This window comes from Hoplias malabaricus, chromosome 8 (assembly GCF_029633855.1).
Source record: "Hoplias malabaricus isolate fHopMal1 chromosome 8, fHopMal1.hap1, whole genome shotgun sequence".
Taxonomy (NCBI): Eukaryota; Metazoa; Chordata; class Actinopteri; order Characiformes; family Erythrinidae; genus Hoplias; species Hoplias malabaricus.
The window spans coordinates 11,922,162-11,949,329 of record NC_089807.1 but is presented as its reverse complement, the minus strand read 5'-3'; the positions used below and the strand labels follow the sequence as shown (position 1 = coordinate 11,949,329).

The 27,168-nt window shown below is 39.2% G+C and overlaps 1 protein-coding gene across 2 annotated transcripts in view; it reads left to right on the top strand.

The window, feature by feature from the left end:
* The window catches only part of kcnq5a (potassium voltage-gated channel, KQT-like subfamily, member 5a), a 216,459-nt gene extending 189,618 nt beyond the window's left edge, over window positions 1-26,841 (top strand). For both annotated transcript variants that reach the window (XM_066678508.1, XM_066678509.1), the window contains 11 exons: window positions 458-633; window positions 1,726-1,851; window positions 3,451-3,561; window positions 7,081-7,176; window positions 9,753-9,847; window positions 10,995-11,021; window positions 14,875-15,095; window positions 17,769-17,874; window positions 19,476-19,607; window positions 22,328-22,457; window positions 23,899-26,841. In XM_066678508.1, the coding sequence (XP_066534605.1) occupies window positions 458-633; window positions 1,726-1,851; window positions 3,451-3,561; window positions 7,081-7,176; window positions 9,753-9,847; window positions 10,995-11,021; window positions 14,875-15,095; window positions 17,769-17,874; window positions 19,476-19,607; window positions 22,328-22,457; window positions 23,899-24,957 (2,279 nt within the window). In that variant the 3' untranslated portion in view covers window positions 24,958-26,841. The remainder of the gene's footprint in view (window positions 1-457; window positions 634-1,725; window positions 1,852-3,450; window positions 3,562-7,080; window positions 7,177-9,752; window positions 9,848-10,994; window positions 11,022-14,874; window positions 15,096-17,768; window positions 17,875-19,475; window positions 19,608-22,327; window positions 22,458-23,898) is intronic.
* Window positions 26,842-27,168: the final 327 nt, after the last annotated feature.

Below are 27,168 nucleotides of genomic sequence, written 5' to 3'. Positions count from 1 at the left end.
TACTCATTAATTCAATATCTGTAAGCGCTTATCCAGTTCAGGGTCGTGGTGGGTCCAGAGCCTACCTGGAATCATTGGGCGCAAGGCGGGAATACACCCTGGAGAGGGCGCCAGTCTTTCACAGGGCAACACAGACACTTTTGAGTCGCCAATCCACCAGCAAAGTGTGTTTTTGGACTGTGGGAGGAAACCGGAGCACCCGGAGGAAACCCACCCGGACACAGGGAGAACACACCACACTACTCACAGACAGTCACCCGGAGCGGGAATCGAACCCACAACCTCCAGGTCCCTGCGACACTACCTGCTGCGCCACCGTGCTGCCTTAAGACTTTCTATTTCTAATAAAATAAATATACTAAAGTCCAATTATGTGAAGCTCTTTCATGACTGTCTCATTATGAGAAATAGTATATATTTATATGTTGATGGAATTGTCTCTTTCTCCTGGTCGTAGACATCATTGTGCTCATTGCGTCCATCGCTGTGGTGTCAGCGGGCAGTCAGGGAAACATCTTCGCCACGTCTGCTCTGCGCAGTCTCCGCTTCTTACAGATTCTGAGAATGGTGCGCATGGACAGACGAGGGGGCACCTGGAAATTACTGGGATCTGTAGTCTACGCTCACAGCAAGGTATGCTGGGAAGTGTGAATGTTCCTGCATGTATAATAAGGGTTTCTTTTTAAAGTAATATTTTTACCACCATCTCAGTTTTAACTGATCAGCCAAGACATGTACGGTGTTGGAAGATTATGTGGTTGTTTTTTGTTTTTGTTTCTTCTGAGCTTATAGCTAATAGACTTAATTATGTATCACTTGGGATACAAAAATGAACAAAATATGAATAAAATGAACAAAGTATGGTAAGATTTGGAGAGTTTCAATGACGTGCTTTTAGCTATGTAACATATGCTTGTCTATTTTCATAAAATACAAATGCTAGCAAAACCTAGCAACTAAATACTGATAATGTCTTAATTGTCAACTACAAATGGATGTAAAAATATAAGTGGTTAACATGGCAAACTAATGCTCCTATTTAAAGCAAAGGATTGGCTTGTGTTTTGTTGTGCGTGTTTACATTTAAGCCTGTACTTTAACAGTATACGTAATAACTTCAGTTACTACAGAACACATTCCTGAGAAAGTAAAGAGAAAAATGCTTAGCATGCTGATAGTCTACAATCAAATGAATCAGTCCAAAATGGGGAAGAGATCCAAAAGCCTTAAGTGATTACAAATATGAGTGAGGTAAAGGCCTGCCAGGTCTTGGTCTTGAGTGTGTTTGATGGTTCCTGTTGACTCGTGACCCTGCTTTCAGTCTGTCTCTCTGCAGTTCTGTCTGGGCTTCAGCTTCTGCCATGAGCCATGGCCAAACCACAGACTTCCTCAGCCCTCAGAAACCCACCATTTAGTGGACAGATTATGGGCTTCAACTCCCCACTGAACACTGTGGTCTACGAAACAGCCGCTTTACTCCTCTATCTCTCCTTGGCCTACACTTCTGATTTTCTTGTCCCATCACACTTCACTAACAGTGCACTCGCCATGACCAGCAGATTTGACAAATCAATGAATGTAATTTTGTTTTCCCATTAGCCGAGGAAAAGCCATCAGCTGTTCGAGTGTAGATGATATTGCTTAGTTTGTGGTGGTGTGTTGTCACTGGCAGTTAGACTGATGCTTTGGCCTGCTGTAATGCTTCATGCTGTTGTGTGTCTGCAGGAGCTGGTGACTGCCTGGTACATTGGGTTTCTGGTTCTCATCTTCTCTTCCTTCCTGGTTTATTTGGTGGAGAAAGAATTTAACAAGCAGTTTGCCACCTATGCTGATGCCCTTTGGTGGGGAACGGTGAGTCTTCCTGTAATGCTTTATTGCTTCTTACTTCTCACTCATGATCGGGTAAAACAATATTTGCATTGTAGCAATATAACTCCAAAATAATGTTCATGAACCAGTGCCAACAAAATGAATACCTGCAATCTCTGTTTATAGAAATATTACAAATTAATGTTTCATTTTTTCACTGATTCTCACAAATCATTTTTTTTCATTGATTCAAATAATTTATTTTTTACAAACAAAAGAAAAAAAAGAAAATAACAAAGACTATAATATTGTTCTGTTAACATACATTAAGCGTTAAGAATGTTTTTTATTGCTGTGTTTCCATTTATGTCCATTTTTAATTTGCCATATCATTTGTACAAAGCAGCAGTTCTTCACGTTTTTTATTTATCGTTTACTCATGTTTCAGATTTTACATCAATAGAATTGTGTGTTCTTACTCTGATTTCTCCTTTAAGTATCTGGCACCTATCTAAGCTCCTCCCTATGGATACTGAATCAATTCAGAACCACTTTGGACATCGAGACAAGACTAAGCTTTGGCATCATGCTTCCCATGCTACAGTAATTACAGTGTTACATTAGAAAAACACAGCAGTGCACTTACTATTGCCAATGTCACAGTTCCTCACCAGTGGAATGAAGAAATCAATAAATGTAATTTTCTTTTCCCATCAACCAAGGAAAAGCTATCAACTGTTTAAATGTAGATGACAGAAGGTCATCGTGAGGCAATGTCTGGGCATTGTATTTTGCTTTTAGAGGGTTGGATTCACCAGCTGACCAGTGCTGGACTCATACGCTGCCACAGACAATTTAAATTGGGTTCAGCCCAGGCGTGTGTGTAGCTGCCAGGCTGACTGCAGTGTAAAGGAGAAAAGCAGAGCAACAAGAGACTGACTCATTTTGTGTGTGTGTGTGCTCTTATTCCTCACCGTAAGCCCACAGTACACTCAACGTTTGACAGATCACTCACTTTTACTGGATGTGTTGGATTTGTTTTGGCCTTGGCTGTGTTTAAGTATCCCCTGCCTGCAAGAATACGAAGCCTTCACTTATTGGTGTGGAAAAGGAGCAGGAGCTGTTAGACTAATGCTTTTTAAAATCCAAGCCACTGATTTATTATATTCACAGAGGGGACAGAGGCAACACAAACGGCCATGTGGCTGTAACTCTAGAGCCGGCCTCTGTTTGGATTTTGATATTCATGGCCGTTTAATATGGCAGATTGGACAGGGATTGTTGTAAGTGGAGCTGTGTGTTGAGCATGTGGCTTTTACTGAGCTGCATGGCAGCCTTTTGCAGGAACATGATCAGTACAGACAGTGTGGGACAATATGCACCATGCTGTGGCCAGTTTTCCATGCAAAACCCCATACATGGTCATTGTGTGGAGGAAACCAGAGTGTGTGCGGGCTCTTCCCCCCTTTCCTTGGCTGATTGAAGGTGGCGTCTGGGCATTGCTGTTCGTTCTGGCCTTGTAATCAAGAGGGTAATCTAACCCCGTCCGGCTGAAAGGAGCTGGTGCGCTGTGGATTTTGGAGCTGCTGTGCACATGCCTTTTCAAAGTCTGACCCTTGTCCATTTTCTCCATATCCTCAGATCACTCTTACTACCATTGGCTACGGGGATAAGACACCGCAGACGTGGCCCGGCCGGCTGCTCTCGGCAGGATTCGCTTTGCTGGGCATCTCCTTCTTTGCTCTGCCTGCGGTGAGTAAAGCACTGACCTGCAGGCAGTACCCAAGCACAACTTGGAATGAGCATTTAGATGACAGCAGCTTAGATAACAGCACCTTTTTAATGCCCCAGTAGCACTGGAAGACCACACAGTTGCTGTTACACAAATCATATATGTAACACTATTTTTAGCAGGTACAGGGTTGGTCTACATGGCAAAAATGTCATATACAACACACATGAAGACATTCAACAAGGCACAGTACTTATCACAATGATTTGATACAGAAACCATACATTATCAGTGTCAGGTTTAAAATCTCTGGGCACAGCTGTGTACTCAACATATACAAATACAGTACTGTAAATAGACAGTACTATACTACAGTAAATACAATTAGCTTCTGTGTAATTTTGATTACAACATTTTAAGAACATGAAAACTTTATTTGCAGTTCATAAATCACATTTGATCATTAAAATAACAGCAAAATAATAATAATAATAATTTGTGTTTATTGCAGTCCAGTAGAAAGGTGAATGTAATCGTTTTTATGTGTACGTTGATATAAACTATTACTGTTTACACTGCCTTTTCCATTTAACATTATTTTAAGCCCTATTCGGATGAGACTAGATTTATCTGTGTACAGTATAATGAGTGTTTCGGTAGTTTAACCCCATTCACATGGACCAATTCCATCATCTTCTTGGAGTGCATGCTTCCATTTCAGGAACAAATCCTGAGACTTATTAATCCCTTCCCAATCAACGTAGGGGAATTTTCCATAATGTTCTGAGGCAAAAAATTTTCTGTGGGTTTTCTGAAGAACAGAGGAGCTTGTGGAGGCATTTAGTGATGAAACATACAGTTCAGTTATGAGGCTAATCTCAGCTGCTGAAGGTTTTTTCCCAACTTTGAGCTCATTATTTGAGGGACTAGAAGATAAGCTCGTTCTGGGGCTGGATATTTTTAGTGGACTTGCTGTTCTCAGAACAGTAGTGACAGTTTAAAAACTCCAGTGTATAATTCACAGTGTGACGGCAATGTGTGTATCAAGTAGCCACTCCAATCTGTGTTATTTTCACCAAGATTTCTTATCCACTGCAAATCCACCATAAACATGATTGACATCCTGTGGTAAAATTACATTACCCCTGTTTCCCAAGTAAAAATAATTCTGTCTGAATTGGCCTTTACATTGTCTATATATTTTATACAACTGATAACACCCCGGGCGGCACAGTGGTAGAGCAGGTAGTGTCGCAGATACACAGCTCCAGGGACGTGGAGGTTGTGGGTTAAATTCCCACTCCTGGTGACTGTTTGTGAGGAGTTTGGTGTGCTCTTCCCGTGTCTGCGTGGGTTTCCTCTGGAAACACGCGTTGGTAGGTGGATTGGCGACTCAAAGGTGTTCGTAGGTGTGAGTGTGTCAGTGAAATTGTGAGTGTGTGTGTTGCCCTGTGAAGGACTGGCGCCCCCTCCAGGGTGTATTCCCGCCTTGCGCCCAATGATTCCAGGTAGGCTCTGGACCCACCGCGACCCTGAACTGGATAAGCGGTTACAGATAATGCATGGATGATAACACCCCCAAAATAAAACATCAACACAATTAATACAGTAAAACATCCAATAATCTGCAAGAATATATTGTTTTTGCAGCAACATACGATGTCCTTCCAACTCCACAAAATCTTGGACAGTGGGTAGGTGAAGACCCTGGTTGTAAAGGGGTCGGCACACTGAAGCATATTCTGTCAGCTTGTAAGGTTAATTTGTCGCAGGGGACGTCTACATGGAGACATAAGCAGGTGCTAAGGGTTTTAGCATGTTTGTTGGACAGCAAACGCTTAGAGGCAAATGCTACAATGAGTGGTTGTAGTAATAAAGTGATTATGGGGTGAAGCATGAGATTTGATATTGCTGGTGGACGTAGGTAAAAAAACTGCAGGTCCCAGAGTGCACTGTATTAACTACACAAGGCCAGATATGGTGCTGGCCTTGGGAAAGGAAATGGATAGCTTATTTCATAGAGTTAGCAGTTCCATTTGAGGATTCAGTAGACAAAGCATTTGAAAGGAAGAAGCTGAAGTACAGCTGAGGTGAGGGAATGTGTGTAGCCAAAATTGCTAAATAAATTGCTAAAACTAAGGGCAACTGTAAAGGAGTTATCAGAAACAGCTGAAAGTTGCCTACCTGATGACCCCTGTGAAAAGCTTGTGATGCAGTGGGTGGTTTGGGGACTCATGTGATGGGCTCAATGAGTAACCATAGATGTAAAGGGTAGGTGGTTGCTGATCAGATCATAAACAGCCACAGCAACCTTAGTGTTGAGGTGTGGGATTCAACAGGAATTTTGGTGGCTGCAGGTAGGAAGAGAGTGGGGTGGGCCCTATGTGAAGCTCTAATGGATTGGCATAATATATTTTCTATTGTGTATGATTATAATAATTATATGTTAATTTATATCCTAAACACTAAACACTCACATCATTCTGTCACATTAAATACATATATTTTTAAAAGAAAAAGTTTGGTCTGTGGGGGGAGCAGTGCACTTACTTCTGGTGTAAAGCTGAGTGTAAAAATCAGGTGGATTTGTTTAAACCTATCATAAAATTCTACACGATATTAACCAAGATTATTATATTATAAGGTTATATAACAGTGAATGACCAAAAAACAGTGAGTTACAAAATTTGTAATTCAAAATTTGAATTTGTAATTTAAAGATACACAACTGCAGTCATTTAAATAGACCTTCATATTAGTGTCTGTTATCACTAAACATTTTTATATCTGTTTTTACAGTGTTCGTTTAAATTCCACATACAGTTGTATTGTACATCCAAAAAAGGTTATGTTATTATCCCTATTTTCTTGCTCTTCTAGCTGAATAAAATTTGAAAAGGAGATAAATTAGTTCTAAGAAGTCCTACTCCCTGTTTTTGTACTCGTTTGTTTTGGCCCACTGGCTTAGACATCTGTGAATGCGGTAGGTCACACACCGATATTAATCCAGGGTGCCTCAGATCATAGTGTTCAGATTCATACACAAGTCCTTCCAGCACAGGAACGTCTGCCAGTTCTTTGTGGCTAGTGCTCTATCAGAAGTGCAGTGTTTCTCTCTCCGAGCTCTCACAGCTAAAGATTAATGTCAGTCATGTGTTTTGTGCTGTCCAAGATCTCTTCCAGTCACTCATTTAAACTGTCTTTGTGTGTGAGTTCTGAAAGACTCTTTGTTGTGGGGACTTTCATGTGGAGTGTGTTTGTGCCTGAATGCAGGCCTATGCACTTCAGAGCCTTCAGGCTGTTGTCTTCTCTAAAATTCACTGTCTGTTTTTCTCTGCCTGGCTGAATATGGCTTAGCAGTGGTTTGTCCATCACACTTTCTCCCAGATGGTCTGGTACTGTTCGGACATTCATACTGATGTGCAGCGGGCAATTACTAGAGCTCAGTGATCATCAAACTTGATCACCAACTTTTCTATTGATCACCAAATGATTCATCAGTAACTCAGGAACTATTGTGTGTGTGTTTGTGTGTTTAGGGAATTCTAGGGTCAGGCTTTGCTTTGAAGGTACAGGAACAACACAGACAGAAACATTTTGAAAAGAGGAGGAATCCAGCAGCCAGTCTTATACAGGTAAAGTCAATTCACTGGACACAACAGGCCTGTTAACAAATTATGTTGTTGCCATCAAAACAACCTAATGTAACTTTAATAAAAGTTAGTGTACATGTATTTTATTCCATGTGATCTGGAGGTTCTAGAAAGTGATCACGTGATGTAGAAATATGGAAATACAATGATAGAGAAGTACGATAATCTGACAAATGTCTGTGAACAGCGAAAATATACATATAACCCAATTAAATAAGGCCACACTCAGAGTCATAGAAACCTTGTGACTTGGAAATATTTACTGAATATTAACACAGGCATAACACATTTAGACCTTGTTTTCTGGCTGAGGAGAAAATGGGCAATGTTTTCTTTCTATCAAATTTCAATGTTTGACGCTGACATACTCCACAGTTAATTGGAGCTGAGCAGAATTCACAGTCTTTGTTTATTGACTGACTCCTAATTTCCCCTTTCCAATGTAGGTTGTTGATAAAGGAAAATCGCCTCTCCACAACTATTCAGACTCTCCATCATTTAATTTGTTCTAACTTTTGTTTTGTGGTCTTAAGTTGCATTCTGTGGAATAAAATGTGTCAAATTACAAACACATTAGAATAGGGTGCCAAAGGTAACACATTAGGAATGATGTTAAATTTTGTTTAAAACTCAAAACAAGTCTGAGATTACCAAAGAGAACAAACAATTGTGTTCTTTGATTGTCTTTGATATTATAATTGTATATAGAATAATTAATATCAGTTAATAAGTCTATAGAGAGTTTCTGCAGTCTCAGGTCCATTTTGGACAAAATTAACATTAACACATGCACAGATTTCACTGAAGCCCGTTAGCATCTAATGTGGCAAAAGAAACGGGAAGATATTTATTATGCATTTAAACAGAAGGAATTCTGTGTGCGAGTTTCTGTAAGCACAATAGCTCTTTCTAATGGACACAAACATCTTCCTTTAAAAATGCTAAATCTTATTTGCCTCATGACTGTATTTTGTTTTATTACCACATTGCCAAACTGTACCAATATTTACACATAAGAAACCGTCCTATTGTACTGTAGTGAAACTGTTCTTTTGTGTTGTTTCTAAAAAGGTAAACATTCTCATCTAACCACTTTTTCTTTATCCAGGTTGTTTCAATGCCTTAGACTGTTGTTTTATTACACATGTGCTAGCTGAATTTTTCCCTTCGTCTTTTTAATCCTGATTTTTTTAATAATTGATAAAAGGAACTACTGAGTTATGATTACTCATTAGTCCTCATACTTCATTCTATCATTGGTGGCTTTCTTTCTGTGAGTGTTTACACTGAAAATGAAAAACGTTTCCCTCGTCTTTGTCTTTAGCACACCATCATTCACTCTCTTTTCTCTGCCCTGTGTGTGTGCACTACTGTCCAGAAGTTTGGAATCACTCGTTGTGTTTGGTCACTAATAAATTGCCTTCTTAAAACAAGTAAGGTTATATGGTTATAAGGTTATATGGAAGCACATACTCCATAAAATAAAATCATGCAATAATATGACAATATCCGAGATCAACTGTAAAAATACATATTAAAAATATAGAGGAAATCACATGCAAAACCTCTAAAAGACCTGTTAGCTCATATAGACTGGATAGATAATTAGATAATCATGAATGTTCAATACTGAACATTTTGGTTTTGTTTTAAATATATTTCGCTTTTGTACTGACACTAAAAAATAAATTACGTATTAATTTCGCTGTTCTATTAATGAAAACATTTAATGTTTTCATTTTTTCTGTAGCCCACATTTTTCTATTTATTGACACTAAGATGTTTTTTTTCTTTTACATATGTAGGTACCAAAACTTAAATATATCATCTTTAGCCCATTAAATTACTGTAATATTGTATTTTTTAATTTGTGCTAATTAATTTTAGATTGTATGTGACTTATTTATTATTATTATCCATAACATGGTTTTCCCAACTTCTCTTATAGTCCTCTTCTGGCTATTTTGATGATGTGTGTGTGTGTGTTTGTGTGTGTGTGTGTCACCGGCCAATAAGACATTTTTTCAGTGCTCCTTATATTTTGCAACAATCTCAGCATATCATTATATTTAATAAGGTTCTGTCACCAATTCTTTCTCCATCATTTTCATTTAGAGGTGTTTAACCAAACACAGCTCAGGTCGTCCATTGAAAAAATGTCTTAGGTGCTCTGTTCTTCTGGCTTTGCCCTCACCATGCTGATGTCTCTCTACATCCGTGTCCATGCTCGCGTGTGTGTGTGTGTGTGTGTCCTGGCCCAGGCTGCGTGGCGACTCTACTCCACAGACCGCTCCAGATCGTACCTGAGTGGCACATGGCGGTACTATAAAAGTGTTCTCCCTCCTCAAAGGCATGTATCCATGCAGTGAACTGATGAGAAAACTCTGACCTGAACTGGTTTTCACTAATCTGCCTTTTGTTTTTGTTTTTGTTTTGTTTTCTTTTGTTTGTTTGTTTCCTTTTTCCAACCACCCGCTCTCTCCTTGCCTTGTGTACTTTTTTCTTTTGGTCTCCATTTTTTTCCTCCCTGTTTTCCTTTTTGTATACTCTGCACGTAGTGTGTTTGGCGTAGTTATGCGGCTGATGAGAACTCGGTTTCCATTGCTACCTGGAAGCCTCATTTGAAGGCGTTGCATACCTGCAGCCCTACAAAGTAGGTACAACTCTGGCAGCTGGTGTTGTATTTGGTGTCTGTGCTCCTGTGGCCTTCATCTCCCACTTCTCTTCGCAAACAAGTCTGTGCTTCCAGGCATAATCACCTCTTCTTCACATTTCCCTTTTACTGTATTCACAAGGCCTGTAGTCACAAAGCATAGGCTACAATAGGATATTCTAATTCTGCATAATTCAATGACTGAAAAACTTGCTAGCTTGAATTTCTTTAGTGTTGGTGATAGGAACCAGTGGCTGTGATGTTTACAACACAAATAGAGCTATACTACACTATTTCTGTGTGTTATGTGTAATGCTTATAACTGTAAAAGATTTATTGTAATTTAGTTCATTTTCATGTTGCTTCTGGAGGCATTAAACACTGGTGCCTATCACCATGGCTGTGAACAATTCAGGATGCTTCTTTAAAACAGGGCATTTCAAATCCAATTTACTCCTTAATAATTTAATTATGCAGAAATTTTGAACAAATAAATCAGTGTAATTCTCCTTTAAGATAAGCGCAATACCCTCAGCAGGTTCCTTCAGTGTGTGTGGAGACTCTCCGGTTACATAGGCCAGAGGGAAAGACAAGATCTACTGTAAGAGCAGAATGTTTTTAAAAAGCCTGCAAATACTACCTGCAGAAGCATACACATGCACACATTCACACACACACACACCCACACACACACACACACACACACACACACACAAACATGCACAAACACAAACTGATAAACAGTTAAAAAGAACTTTGCTAGTGCTTCCCTAGACGGCTTGATTATGTGATGCCTGCTGCTTGCATGTCTGCTTGGTGTCTGCTGCCTGTTTATGGTATCTTCTACTCTCAATTCTTGTTTTCCATGGTGTGATTTGTTTCATGTTCAGATTCCAGTGTGCGTGTGTGTGTGCGTGTGTGTGTGTGTGTGTGTGTGTGTGTGTGTGCTCCTCATTTCTCTCCACTTGTAGTGCACTATGTTGTGTTTAACAAAGAGAAATATATTGATAATTCATTAATTTTATGAAAGATTCAGTATATTTCAGAACCATGTGTCTTTTCTAGTCTCCTGTTTATTCCTGTTTTTCATGTAAAGAATTAATCTTCTGACCCTGTTCTCCCCTCTGTTGCTAACTAATACCTGAAGGAAAGACCAGGGAGAGTCCACCACCAGGTTTGTTATTCTTACACTGTGTGCATTTCATGAGTATTGTCTTCAATGGAATGTATAGTGTAGATTAGCTTGACATTTTACATGTAAAATATGAATATTGTGTATCATGTTTTAGTATCATATTAGTCATATTTCTGAGACAATATGATGCCCAACAGACTGTTAGATGGTACCAACAGTAGATAAGCATGTCTGCAGGATTTGGATGGATTAAGGGATGTTCCTGTGTGATATTCAAACCCTTTAGTGTGTAGTTCTTTGTGGTTTTTGTGTATGGATACTGAAAAAGGACAATATATATGTACACACTGTACACATACAAACTGTAAAAAAGCAGAGAACCCTGTACCACTTGTGGATTTCTATGGACTGCAGATAGCACCATGATGCGCTTTTTCCATTCAGAGATTATTTATGTTAGTGATTAAATATCACTCCAGCCAACACACTCACCAGACATTTAAAGAGAGAGAGAGAGAGAGAGAGAGAGAGAGAGAGAGAGAGAGAGAGTGGAAGGAATGGAGGGAGGGTGGGAGAGAATGAAAAGCAGGCAGAGAGAAAGGGGAGGGTGTTCTGCTGGAAACAGGCCAGTGTGTCTCTTTACCCCTTCATTCTACCCTTTTTTTGCACTTCCTTCAGTGTTCATCTCAGTATTCCAGATTCTGATTCAGACATAAGTATTTTGGTTATAGTTTGGAGGTATATACACAACAACATGTCATGTTGAGCCTTGGCAGAGGCTTTGTCATTGCTTAGTTAAATATTCATCACTGGTCCAATGTGCTGCTGTGCAGTGGCTTTACTCTTTTAATTTCCCAGTAAATTCAGCTAGGCTCATTACTGCAGCTTTGTAAGTAATGGTAACACCCAAAGCCCTTTTTACCCAATTTTCAACTAACACTGCTTTTAATTAGCAGTGTAATTGGATTTGGGGCATGTGGTTCATATTTACAGCAAGAACAGCAGGGTTAGACAATTAGAGCTTTAGTGAAGCAATTTACAGTTCTAAAGGTCCCTTGGTGGGTGGCATATATGCCATAATATGTGTCTGCAAATACTCCTCCCAACCTCATAGGCAACAAAAAGCTAAGCTGTAAATGCCCAAGCGCTACTTGTTGGATTTTGTATGTGAACAAGCATAATAAAAGAAGTCAATGAAATAATGTTTTACTGGCCAGCGTGATAAGAGGTAATGTTCTGGAACAAAATCTTACTGTAATTTGTTAACAAATTGAAGTCAGCTTGTCAAAGAGTGGTTTTTATGTTCACTGGTGTTTGGGTAGGCTTCATTTGTTTGTGTGTATAGTTGCTGTATCTGCATGCGCGCCACTCACATTGGCTTACCAGCACTCTGAAATGCAAAGTATAACCAATGTGGAAATGTTTGGATTTTACTACACAACCCATGTGTTTGTTCCACTGAAGGAAATCAACTTTCTCCTCACAGTATAACTAACCCAAACCCATCTGTCTCCTACGCTCCCTAGTAAGGGTCATAGTAATAGACAGAAGCTCTTCAGGAGATATACCACACGGAGATATAGGTATCCAGCATCCTGCTCTGCTCTGGCCACATAAACTATGAGAATGCTGACTAACCACAGGTGCATGGACGATGATGGACACTCCAAAAGTCCCCTTTTTCTCTTCTCTGTGACACTGCCATGGGGCTTTTTATATACAAAAAGGCCCACTCTTCTTCCTCTTGCTTGTTGCCTGAAGAGTTAGCCTAGCACACATATCCGAGCAGCCCAGATTTTCTTTGCATGTCTTATATTTGGAAATTACGTCGACTGAGTTGCCAGTTTATTAGATATGCCCCCTCCATTTTCAAACAAATGTCAGATTACTGGAGGTGATACATCACATGATAATATTTTACAGTGTAATACCAATCCACAAATCAAATTTAGAATAAAAAGTGTAAAATGAGTGACTTTAGGGACAGGAAATATAGTCGTACAAATGCAAATCTTTCTTTGAGTGCAGAATGTGGGAATATCACTGGATGTTATCTTAAAAGGGCTATGACAAATGAAGATCAGACAGGTGTCCAGAAGTGCAGCATTGAATAGACGCGTCCAGATCCTTTTTGACCCATCAATGGAGCCATTCTCTCAGCAGGAACAATTAACAGTCTCTGACACCTGGTGAAGAATATCTTAATAACTTACATAAAGCTTTGAATGGATTTCCACACAGTACCACGTTCTTGCACAACTCATCTAGCATTTTACAGAATCCATGCCTAAGACAGTCCAAACTGTTCTGAAGAAAAAAGCAGGCAAGAACGCATAATTAAATTCACTCTATGGCCAAACTCGTGAATACCTTCATGTCTAATCATTCTTTGGATATCAAGGACATTAATGGGGATTTTGTCCTTATTAAGCTGCTTCGAGAAGATGCTACAACATTTTCTTTAAGGTCTAATGGCAATCAGCCAAGAGACTATTAGCAAGGTTAGAAACTGATGTTGACAGATGAAATTTGGATCACAAACACCATTCGGGCTTAGTGTGGGACAATATGGTCACAGTTGATATCACAATTTATTTCTTAACTTTGGTCAATACGATATAATTCTGATATCGATATGAACTATTAAAAATCCACTGAAAAACCAAGAAGAAACAAGAAACACCACCAAACATAAACCTAATGGCTTTATTAATATTTTTAAACTAACTGTCGACAGATGTTTTAAATAAAGTGTATTGACACATTGAAAATGTGTATAAACATTTTGAAACATTTTATATTGCGATATATATTGATATTGAATCCAGTCCTATTCAGGCCCTCTATGCACAGCCAAACTTCTGTGTCCGCAGTGAGTTCACCTATTATGAGGTGTGTCTACACACTTTAGGGAATATAGAGAAGGTGTGCTTAATAAACTGACAACTCAGTGTAAACGATTCTGTGAGCCTACTGAATAAAAGGTAAACCTATAGTGCATTACAGCTGTGGACATTTTGATGACTGTGTCTTGAAAGGTTGATTCATTTCAGAAATTGTATTTGAAGCAAATGGACCACTATGGTTCCAGTAAGTGAATGAAGGCAGTTGTGAGGGAAGTGTTATTTAAGCTCTCATAAGCAGGATTTGCTAACTTATTTACCCACTTCTGAATGATTGGTCTTAATTGGATGTGGATTTTAAATGCATCAGATCCTACATGTGTATGTTGCATGCGCATGCGTATTACAAAACATATTTCTGATATATTCTGAGCACTTAGCCCTAACCCATCTTCCAGCCAAGCTCTTCCCTCTAATACCACGTTAGCCATCATCTCACACACTGGTACATGGAAGTCAGTGTGACTCATGCTCCCTTCAGTTTAAGGGCCATTTGATGTTTCATGATTTAGAAGAGACATTTACCTCAGGTTATTGATTTCAAGCTCTCTGTAGGCTTATTATCTTGGTTAGGTCGCTTGAAAAAAATGCTTGCTGATTGACTGAGCTATAGAATGCCCCCTGCCTTGCATGCTAGTGTCTTGATCATTTTGGTTATGGACTCAGTATAGGGATTAACTGCTAGAAATTTCAGTTGTATTAGGATGTGTTGTATTAGAAATGTTAGATTTGACCTAAACATTTTAATATATATATTGTACATAAATTGGTTATGGTGTTACATGTAGTATGTTAAAACATTTCCTTAGACCTACCACAAAATAAACACAGTCAGTTATGGGTTACCTGTCTCATGTTACCTCACCTGTCATTTGTACTTTGTTTAGAGACATTTGTGCTCTGTCTCTGCTCTTAATCTTACCTTGTCTCTTCATTTTCTTTTTTACTTCTTTCCTACTTCTTACTCTTCCTTGACCCCCACCCTACAGCCAGAAGCTGAGTTTTAAGGAACGTGTGCGCATGGCTAGTCCTCGTGGTCAGAGCATTAAGAGCAGGCAGACGTCGCTGAATGACCGCCGTTCTCCCTGCACTGAGATGGCCACAGAGGGGAGCAGCCCAGCCAAGGTTCAGAAAAGCTGGAGCTTTAACGACAGAACACGCTTCCGACCCTCGCTCAGACTCAAGAGCCAATCACGAACTGTACCTGAAGGTCAGATCTCCTGCATTCCACATACAGCAGCAAACTCTCCTGTACAAAACACAGTGAATTTGTCATTCCTTAACTCACTCAACTGTGAGGAAATCCATCCATCCATTATCTGTAACCGCTTATCCAATTTAGGGTCGCGGGGGGTCCAGAGCCTACCTGGAATCATCGGGCGCAAGGCGGGAATACTCCCTGGAGGGGACGCCAGTCCTTCACAGGGCAACACAGACACACACACATTCACTCACACACTCACACCTACGGACACTTTCGAGTCGCCAATCCACCTGCAACGTGTGTTTTTGGACTGTGGGAGGAAACCCTGAATTGGATAAGGGTTACAGATAATGAATGAATGAATGAATATATTTTAAATCGAACTATGGAGACAAAAAATAAACTTTATGAAACTCAAGAATATTGTCACGGCCAATATTTAAATGTATTCAAGCATTTAACAATAAAAATTGTTTGATTCATAAAAATTAATGAACCCATGAATCCAACACCCACTTGATTTGATGACAATTTAACTTATGAAAATGTATTCAGTATTGATATTTCTTGAGTAAAATCCACATTGTTTATTAATGTACCAATAAAGTACAGCTTAAGATCTTTCTACCATGCCTCTGGTTAAAAATAATAGTCTTATTAAACTGTGTGTTCTGCTGTTTGTTGTTCTTGGCACCCAGTCATAGCCTCTGAAAGCTGAACGATTTATAGTTCCCCCCTTCTTTGACCTTTGGCATGCTTTTTTCTTCTTTTTAATGGACATCTAGTTGGGTTCTTTCCAACTGAGAATGCTCTAACACAAGAGCTGTCCTTTTTCACTTTGTTTCCCAGAATGGCCCTTAAGGCATAAGAAAGAAAGAAAGAGAGAGAGAGAGAGAGAGAGAGAGAGAGAGAGCAAGAGAGAGATTTGTTTACATACATACAGTAGCCCAAAGAAATACAATACTTTTTCACAAAACTGAGATATCTCGATTCTTGAGCGTTAATATTCCATAGTATTAAAAATTACCAGCTATTTTAGCAAACCCAACAACAGTGTGATTTCATGGGATTCATAGTTAAGAACTCTAGTGAAGAAACCTGAGATTTCTGGGCTCTTTTTTCCCCAGCAGAATTATCAGAGCAGCAAGAGACTTAAGCTAAAATCTTCTGCGTCTTACCATCTGATCTCACTGTTGTCTAGGAGAAATGAGTCATAGATATTAAACAGATTGTCTTTTTCTTTCCTGTGGAAACTGCTGTGTATTTGAAAACCTGGATTCCTATTTTTTGGGGATGTTCAACCATGTTCTACATGGGACTGAGATGGCTGTATATAGGTGAGGGTGAGGGATGGTGCAGGTCATGTTTTAGGTTCATGAACAAGAGCTGAGTGTTCATCACCTCTGTGGCATCCAGTACCATTGAGATGAGTTGTAGTGGTGTTTGTCATTTCCTGACCACACTTATGTTTTCATAGCTGGACACCTGCAAATCCTCCCAGAAATATTCCAACACCTATCCCAATGCAATCCCAGATCAGTAGAGGGTTTTGCTGCATAAAGGATGGTGGGTGCAGACTCCTTATAAATACCCTCAATTTTAAAAGAAATGCTAGGTGAACAAGAGTTTACAGACTTTTGAATATACAATGTATTTCCTCTTGTTAACCTTTCAGGAGCATCTGAGAGATACTGAAGCCCTGTAGATAGCCCACTGAGCAAGGCTCATCAGCCCAGATTGATGATCGTCAGGTCTAGCTGAATAGTGCTAAAGACCTTATATCCTCCCCTTTCACATGCTGCGTAGATCCATCCCAGAGCAATATATAAGCCTCCACTAATGGGGAGAAGTGCTGGACTTTGCATTTCTCTGGCAATCTCTGTACCACAGCTGTTTTGTGTGCTTTAAAACATAGCTGTCTTATTATGCTACAGTAAATCTGGTTAAGTAAACCCAACTCAGATCGTCCGTACCCACTATATATTATTGTTATGGGACCAGGCATGGGCACAAGGGTTCGTGTGCAGGGTTCACTCTGCTCTGCAAACTACTATGTGAAACTCTTGGGCCTTTAATCTGTCGTTTTATACCAGGTCATAATTCTTTACTTAACAAGTAAAAGGTTGTGTCACTTGTCAATTTAGTGTTGAATCACTCCAAGTGCAGCAACTGAAATGCTATAAAAGCAAAATGTCAGGTTGAAGAGGCACATGGGAGGGCTTTCTTCTGAATCATTGCTGTATTGATCCTCCTGTGCCTTGTTAATGGCCCCAATTCAGCTCATGGCTCTTTTAATTTCAGGATTAGTGTTGATGTACTGGCAAAATGTACCCTTTTATTATTATATGCTTATGTATTTGCCTTTATTTTCATTATCATACAGCCTTTGCTGTCATCTTAAAACATTTTATTACCCTATTCGTCATTATAGACATATCGAAAATGTTTACAGCTTCCTTCAAATCTGTGAAGTTGTAGACCATTCTACTAGCACCGTATTGATTTGGTATACTGCGCACCTATCTCTAACACTATTGGTTTTAGGTTATTGGAAACATTGATTTTGAACCATTACAAGAGCACTACATTCATTTGATCTTTTCTCTCCCCCTTGTCCAATATTATGTTCCATTGTCCATATCTGCCCTCTTTATCTCCAACATCATACTCCATTTGTAGCTGACAGTCTGGGAGGAGATGATTATTTCGATGAAAAGGGCTGTCACTGTGATGTCTCTGTGGAAGATTTGTCTGCTCCTCTGAAGGCAGTCATCCGAGCTGTCAGGTGAGAGAATAACTGCTCTGCCAAGCATCAACCTTATGCAAAACAACAGATTACTGCCTTTTTCTGAAGTAAATGAGAGTCTGATACAATAGCTGCATGAGATTTTGTTTAAGAATGGGCTGTTTAGTGTTTTTTTTTATGTTTGAATTACTGTTTCTATAAATGAATAGTGTTTTGAAATATACTGCATTTTTTTTTCAAAAGAATAATAAATTTGATAACCTTGTGAGTTCCAACTCTAGCAATGCCACATTCATCAGGGTCATAACTGGTCTAATGAAACATGTGAACATTTGTCAACTGACGTAAGAGGGAATGTTATTTAATGTTCTCCTGTGAATTGTTCTGGGAAATTACATTACCAGCACTGGGTAAAGATGTAGTGGTTGGCTTCACATGCATCAGCTAACTTTGACCCTCCCAGCGTAATAGCATTGTGAAATAGAGGGACCTAGATAACAAGGCATGACTAAAACTCCAGAAAAGAAGTTTAGCAGTAGCTTCTAATATGAACCTAGTACAATGTGATCTGTACCTGATTTGCTGAGATGATTTGGTGATTCATTTTGTAATTTGTCATTTTAACGTGTATCGATTCAAATATTTCTTTATAAACCTCTAATAATATATGTACATTTGGCTAAATATGAGATGGAACATGAAATGCTCCTTAATTTTTCTGTGCATAATGTTTTATAATATAGTATATTCACATATTCTGGTTACCCACTTCAATCTCATTGTTGTTGAGATGGCCTCTTGTTGTTGCTCCAGGTGACCCCAACCTTTCTAACTGTGTCCAGTCAAAAGGTCCTCTAAAGGCAGGACAGTTGAGATTTATCTGTGCTTTCCCAGGGTGTCAGATGGACATACTCACAGCTGCCTCTGCTTTCACACTGGCTCATCTAACAAGGGTATCTCAGCATAATTGACAGGCAATGGAAGCAGGATTTAAAAGCGTTACTGAGACTTGTTCACTACTATGTCAATATTTTTCTTCCATCTGTTTATTCCATTGTGTCCACGTTGAATGACGTCGTAAAAAACCTGACCTGACTCTCCTCACCTTCTTAATGTCTTCCTTCAGTGGATTTATGTGGATCAATATATCAAGTTGCATTTTGATCTATGTTGTGTTTGTATTGGCTTCATGGATAATAAACAATGTTTCACACAAAGCTTGCCATCACCCTCTAGCGTCTGTGGAAGTGCAGTGCACTGTGTTCAGGTTTTACTTAGTGAGGCTGAAATATTTTTTTAAAATCCTGTATTTTCGCTTCGAGACCAATCATGCGGAAGGCTGTGAGCTGGAGAATAAAAATCTAAGACAATTTGTTTCTTACAGATCAGGTCATCTGTGATGGACAGTTTAATGGACTCTTTAAAATGTCTTCAGACAGAGGATTCACCTTCAAAGCCCTTGTCCGTTTTATTATGATTTTATGGACAGCAAAGTGGTTAGCTATTGTATGAATTACCTATCTAACTATTCGGATCAAATTGCTGCCAATTTTAAATGTTCATCTTTTTATAATGCCTTCAGATTTAATCTGTGCCTTCACTGCTGTAAATGAGTTAAAGTAGGATTTGACTTTTGCCAGGATAATGAAGTTCCATGTGGCCAAGAAGAAGTTTAAAGAGACCCTGCGCCCATATGATGTGAAAGATGTGATCGAGCAGTACTCAGCTGGACACTTGGATATGCTGTGTCGCATCAAGAGCCTCCAGACTAGGTTAGAGCAAACTGACTCTTGCATCATTTTAAACAACCTGTTATATATGTTTTTATTGGTTGGACTTACAGCTGCTTATATTCTCATATAAAACCTTGAGAAAAACTCCACTGCATCTGCCATTTGCATTCTTTACATTGTGCAAATTGATAATAATGAATGGGTCAGCTGGAATTGTTAAATGTTACTCTCTTACATTAGCATACATTAACACATTGTATGTTAAAACCCTGGAGAAACAAGGTTTTGTTTTGATCACAAAAACATTGTGAACAATTAGAGTCGCTGTCACACAGCTCCAGGGTCCTGAGGTTGTGGGTTCAATTCTTGCCTCAGCTCACTGTCTGTGAGGAGTTCGGTGTGTCCTCCCCGTGTCTGAGTGTGTTTCCTCCAGGTGCTGTAGATTCCTCTTACAGTCCAAAAACACATGTTACATGTGTCCATAGGTATCAGTGACTACATGAGTGTGATATGTCCTGTTATGGATGGGCATCCTGTCCAGAGTGTGTTCCTGCCTTGCCTCCAGTGATTCTGGTTGGGCTCTGGACCCCTGCAACCTTGAACTGCATGAATTGATTAGAGAAAAATGAATGAATGAATAAATAAAACATTGTGTGTCTGTTTACTGGTGTATTTTTATGTCAATTATATTTAATCCTGTGTTTGTCTTACTATCTTTGCATTCTCCCATTCAGGTTGGACACAATAGTGGGTCCTTCACAGACCCTGAGCAGCAAATCCAAGACTTTTTCCTCTCCCTCTCTTCACTTGTATTACAGCCAGGCAAAGAGGAAACGCTCAGCCCCAGGGTCAGCAGACCCCTAAACCCCATCAACGTTACTAAGCCTATGGACGTGCATGGAAATGAGTCAAACTCTTAAGCTACCTGTCTTTGTCAAGCCAAAAATTACATTTACCAAAAAAAAAACGTAATTTTATACCCACCACATTTGTATTCAATGAGCCATAATGAGACATAATTGATGTTCAAAATTCCTTCTTTAGTTTAGTTTAGGGGCAATATTTTAGAAGTATATTGTCATATACTTTTTGATAAATATGTCCCCAAAAATGTTTCACATCATGCCAACTCAATCTTAATGACAGCATGGGTGTAGTTTGAGTGGGTTGAGAAAAATTGTAGGAGCTATTTACAAAAAGACCTTATTTTTACAGAGTAAAGACCCTATTTACATTTGAAAAATTGTAAATATTTAAATTTTTTTATATACATTAGTGTTTTATTTATTTTTAAGACATTTTTGAATATTTCTATTAATTCATTTTTCCCCTTAAGCACATGGTGCTTTCAAGCGTTGTTAAGAGTTATTTATTCAGTTTTGATCTCATGGTGAGCTTAGGCATTGTTCTGACAAACAAATAAACAAACAAACAAATAAATAAAGGGTTGTTCTGCAACCACGCATAACATTTCTGACTAGTCAAAACAATGTTATTCCACATTGTGTACTATTTACTGACACAAAACTTAAGTGATTGACTCTATTGTCTAATATAACATTGCTTTGGGCCTTGTGCTGTCTGTCCTTGTTTGAAAATTAAAAGGTCATTTAAACCCTAGTATGACATCTTGCATGGTGTTCTTTTGAATGTGAGGCAAACTTACTGTATGATGCCGTCTTCTTTCCTTTGTGATTAATGACTCTTGAAAGGTAGTATTGCTTTTAGAAGTCTAATCAATAGATGATAGATCAGCCTTCTGTATCTTGCTGCCTTCTACATTTTGCTGCTGACATTTACATCAGAGAATTATAGAATGCCTTAGTAATGGCTCTCTAGGATTTCCTCTTGACTTATAGGTGGACTGTGAACTTAAGATTAATTTCATAATGCTTCTGACACTTGATCTCATTTCATTGTATTTAGCTTGCGTTTAGAAGATTCTGTCCTGAGTTGCTTTTAGTGCATGCATCTATATTTATAGTCCTTCTGGCATTGGGATTATTCTGTTCCTGCTTGGAATAGTTTGTCTTAAGTGATTCCTCATTTGTCCTTGTCTCACGCCCAGACATTAAAAATACACCTCTCTCTCACACACAGACTTGCCACAGGCTTGGGTTCACAACAGACCCTCAACAACAAAGCCAGGAACCTGTCCTCTTCTTCTCTGCACTTGTATTACAGCCAAAGCAGGAAGAAACACACCAGCTCGGGGTTAGACTCATGTCGAGACACTGTTCTGCATATTGTAGTGCTGGGCTGGGGGAAATAATTTGAATTTACTTACACCATCTCTCAGGAGTTCAGAGTTGCTGTTGAACTGTGATGTGTAGATTTTTGTTGGTGATATTTAACTTTATGCCACATAAACTTGTTTTTCACTAATTTGCATGATGATATCAATATTAAACTGATCAATACAAACTATTATATCTAATATCTAAGTAATACATTGCACAATGTGTGTCTCCCTAATGTTTATGCAGTAATTTTAACTTGGTTAAGTGTATTATATTGTCATTAATGAAACATAAATCATAAAATACCCCCTGCCACAAAAATAGCTTTAAGCGTTTGATGATACAAGTTAATCTCTGAATAATAGTACAACTTGGTGGTCAAACATTTAACAACCTTTCTTATTCTCTAAGAGGAATCAGGTTTTGTCCTGTGCTGTGCAGTACTCTGGTTAGAGAGAATCCAGTATTTCATTAGGTATCTTCACTTTTTTGTACTTATTCAGTGATTTTGTGTCACAGGGTGGATCAGATCTTGGGGAAGGGTCAGATACCCATGGACAGGAAGATGAGGGATAGGATCCTTCCAGAAGGAGAGTCACTGGAGCATGACATGAGCATGCTGGGCCGTGTGTGTAAGGTAGAACGACAGGTGAGCCACAAGAAATGTCACATAACCTGTCATTCACATTATGGAATGAGTGAGTCGTCTTAGTGTGTTTTCTCAGGTGACAATAGGTTTTCTGAAAACAGGTTTCTGCCAGAGACCTACATGAGCATATCTCTATGACTGTTTTGCTTTATAAACATAATCAGTTATCTCCAGAGGAATAAATGCCTATGACATTTTCTATTTCTGTTTCGGGGGCAGGGATGTCTAAATATTGTCTTAGTCTTTCAAAGTAAAGACTTATTTTCTCAAGATACTAATATTTATATGAGACCACTGGTTTATTTCCTCATAATATTGACAAACCATGTTAAGAAAAAAGCTTGATGTCACAACGTTTTGACATACTGTGTCAAATGAATGTATTTTTGTCTTGAAATATTTGTTTTAACATGGAGTTCAACAGAGTAATCAATGTTTTGCAGAATATCTGTTTCTTGAAAGAACCTTGTTTGTAAATAAGTCAGACATGAATACAGTTATGCTTCTATACCAACGTTTTCTAAAGGTCAAAGTCCATTTCCATTAGAAATAATGTATTTCTAATCTTTTTTGATAAATGTATACATGTATTCAGTAGTTTTGACAAAAGGCAAATCAGATGAATGTAAACAAGCTACATTTCTTACTGCATTCTTAAATGTAACAATGCCATAACGGGTTCTTGGCAACAATGCAATGAAACAAGGGTCAGCAATCTTATCCAGAAATGCTGGTGTGGAAGTTTTTATTCCCAACAAGCAGAAAATAAGTGGACCTCCATCTTCAGGCAGTCAGTGAGTTATATGACGTGTGCATCTGCTTGTTTGGAATGAACAACTGGAACTTGACCAGCACTATTTGCGTAAAGCTTTGGCTCCTCAGAGACATTTCAATGCCTGTTTGTTTTTGAAGAATAATTTTCCTAGACACATACACAGTGGGGCGGCACGGTGGCGCAGCAGGTAGTGTCGCAGTCACACAGCTCCAGGGACCTGGAGGTTGTGGGTTCGATTCCCGCTCCGGGTGACTGTCTGTGAGGAGTTGGTGTGTTCTCCCCGTGTCCGCGTGGGTTTCCTCCGGTTGCTCCGGTTTCCTCCCACAGTCCAAAAACACACATTGCAGGTGGATTGGCGACTCAAAAGTGTCCGTAGGTGTGTGAGTGAATGTGTGTGTGTCTGTGTTGCCCTGTGAAGGACTGGCGTCCCTTCCAGGGTGTATTCCCGCCTTGCACCCAATGATTCCAGGTAGGCTCTGGACCCCCCGCGACCCTAAATTGGATAAGCGGTTACAGATAATGGATGGATGGACATACACAGTGTGCAAGCCAAGAACCAATGAGGGGATTTTCTCGTTTTTTAAGAGACTCAGGAATAAAATAAATAGCAGAAAACATACAATACAAGCTTAGTAGTTTTAATTAACTTTGTTTCACATGATGCAGGTGCAGTCCATTGAATCAAAACTGGACTCATTGCTGGACATCTACCGGCAGGTTCTGCAGAAAGGCTCCCCTTCTGTGATGGGCCTGTCAGCCCTTCCTCTGTTTGAGCTGGAGCAGACCTCTGACTACCACAGCTCCATTCACAGCAAGGATCTGTCCTCCTCCACACAGCTCAGCGGCAGTGGGGTTTCTCGATCTGCAAGTGCCAACCTACCCTGTGGCCTACAGCTTGTCCTGGCCCCTAGTGAGCTTAATTTGGGCACTGGCTACCCAACTTCGGCCTCCTCTTTTTCCCCTTCTCCACTGCTTCATAATCAACCTTCTAGCCCGGAAAGTGTTTACCCTGCCTCACCTCCCCCTATTCTTACCCCTAACAACCTCTCTCGATGTAATACCAATTTCTCTGAGCTGACCAGGCCTCTCCCTACCACAAACCCCAGCACAAACACTTTACAGCTGCCCACTATGGCTACAGGCGCACCTTCTAGTCTGATCTCGGAGACACTGGGGGAGAGCAGGGTGGAGAGCCCTAACACCTGCCTACTTAACACCCAGACTGAAGGTGTTTCAGACAGAGAGGCCAAATGTTCTCAGAGCAGAGTGCATTTAAGGAGCAGGCCGGAGCGTAGCCCCAAAGAGGAGGGCTCCTGGAGGAGACACTTGAGTCTTGAAATTAATCCACTGGGCCTTATGTCTTCAGCTGGAAACAAACCACTGCAGTCAGATCGAGGACTGGGGAAGTCCTTCTCTGCTCAAAACCTCATGCTGCCCCCTGCTGGGGACTCCCACCCTAATCTGTCTGCTAGGAGCAGTGGCAGCAGCAACAATGAGTCCAATGATCGCGAGACCCTGCCAGATTGGGGTGATACAGAACTGTTCATCAGTGACAAAGAGCTGCTGACCAACGAGGGGAACTTTGACTTTCAATCCCAGCCTAGCACGGACGTCTGCTTCTCCTCTGAGCTGGCACAAAGGGGTACTGCAGGGCCAGCTCAGAGCCAGCCTGGACCCATGGGCAGCTCAGACTCCCTGAGCCTGCCTCATGTCCGTCTAAAGTGATCCCACCACACAGCAACCTCACTGTGGGGACTAGATGCCACCTCTGACCCCTTATGTGATTTTTCCCAAAGAAAGGGGATGCCAAATTCACTCTCCAAATGTTTTCTAATTTGTTGGTGAAAATAAATTGTCTCACTTATTATGTTTATTCATACACACATATCATTTGCATGGACACTGAACCAGAAAGGGTGTTTTAGTAAGAAAAGGGTAGAGTAAAAGCATTAAAAGACCAAATTAAGAAACATGGTACTGAATGAGTTATACTCTCTGTCTTGCATGGGCACTGCATGTGTAAAACACAACAGCACATAGGGTTGAGAGTATTTATGCATTTGTTTAACTCCCCTTTTCAGTCTTAGATTTCATAATTCAGTGTCTTCTTCATACGGTAGTCCTCTAAGAAATGTGTTGTCTTAATTGCCAGGCACCATGGATGTTTGTGACTCTCTGTAGTGATAGTTTTATTGGAATTTCTTTTGTTAAGCTCCACTGCATCTTGTTGATAAACTCCCTGTATGATTGAGGTCTTGTGCTTTTTAGGCTACTAAACCCTTGCCTTAGGCTGCTTTTGAGGGGGATTTAGATGGCTTCGAACTGATACACTATACATTTAAAGGTATACAGGGACCCCTTCTTTTCAGCTACTTTAATGTTCACCAATTTTTGGCACAGGCATGCATTTGCACACAGCTAGTGGAATGGGAAGGACCTGGAGGAGCTGCACATAAGCAGAATATGTTCTGACATATCCTTGTCAGAACTAATATCTAAATTCACTTGGGTTAAAATCTTTCAACAGTGAGCCTTATAAGAAGGGTAAAAAATGTAATAATCTCCCCAGTAATACTCTGCTGGATGCAGATGTCTACAGAATTTGGACACAGTGTATTTTCATTTGGACTTGTTAGATAATTAATTTTTTAATGAATGAACATGTAAAATATTTTTCTTTAATTTTAAGTACTTTGTATAACCAGCTACAGTAAACTTGTTTTTACTGTGTAACATCACTTATTACATAATTTACTGCACATTTCTCTTCTGTTTTATTCTGCAGCACACTAAACTAATTTTGCTTTACAAAATCCCTCTTTCTCTTAATTTTCTTCTCAGCTCCCATTCTGAGTGGATCCTGAATACTTTTTCTAGGCTGGTTATCTATATAACTTAGAATGTAATATGTATATCCGCATGTCACTATTTGTGTCTAGCCATGCTTAGCTGTGTTTATTTTTTATTTTATTTTATGTAACTACAATGTATCTTGGGTACACATTGAAGATGATCCTGGCACTGTAGCTTACTATAGTTGGAAGCACAATTCAAAGTTTGAAGAGAAACCTGCAAATGTGATTAATGCTATTTTACATGATCATGTTATTCTTTTTAATCCAGACACAGAAGAATGGTACGTATCATTCTGAGCATCGATTTGCATTTCCACAGTGGATTCTCTGTGGAATATGTCTGACTTGCAGAAATATACTGTAGACCTTTACTAATAAAACTTAACACATATTTTTATTATAATTAAGGTTTATTTTTGTTTGTTTGTTTGTTATTTTGTTTTTTAACTGAATGCTTCATGGTGCCTTTTTGCATTTAACTACTATTTTAATTGCCCCACATCCCTTTGTACTTTTTTTTTTTTTTTGTAGAAACAACTGTTCTGCTTGATTGTGAACTTGACTTATAGTTTTCTTTTGAAAGCAAATTTATTTTGTTTTGTTTTTCACTAATTTAGTAATTTATTACACAAAACTGGCCTTAATATACATGCTTGATGATGTTAGAGTTCTGTCATGCAGATTAATTTATTTCAACTATGTGCACATAACAGAGTTAATGCTCTGGGATTGAAAAATGCAAAATGAAATTTTATCATACTTAAATAAACAAAAGACTTGAACTCATGAATTGTTTTGTGTTCGTGTAATTAGCTAGAGTTTTATTATCTCAACTATGTTACAAATGTTATATATATGTTCCTTGAATCTCAAATGGTGTTCAGCTCTCTATGTAGTTATAGCTTCTCCTATGCGTTATAGCTTCTCCAAATAGTGAAACCGATATTAGTTAGAGAAACAGTTGTTTCATATTAGTAATACTGTGAATATTTTGATTTTTTTCACGTGAAATCCGTTATTTCGTGCCCCGCGATGTGCACTCGTTAGGAGCCATTCGGTAAAAGTTAAAATAATGAGATAA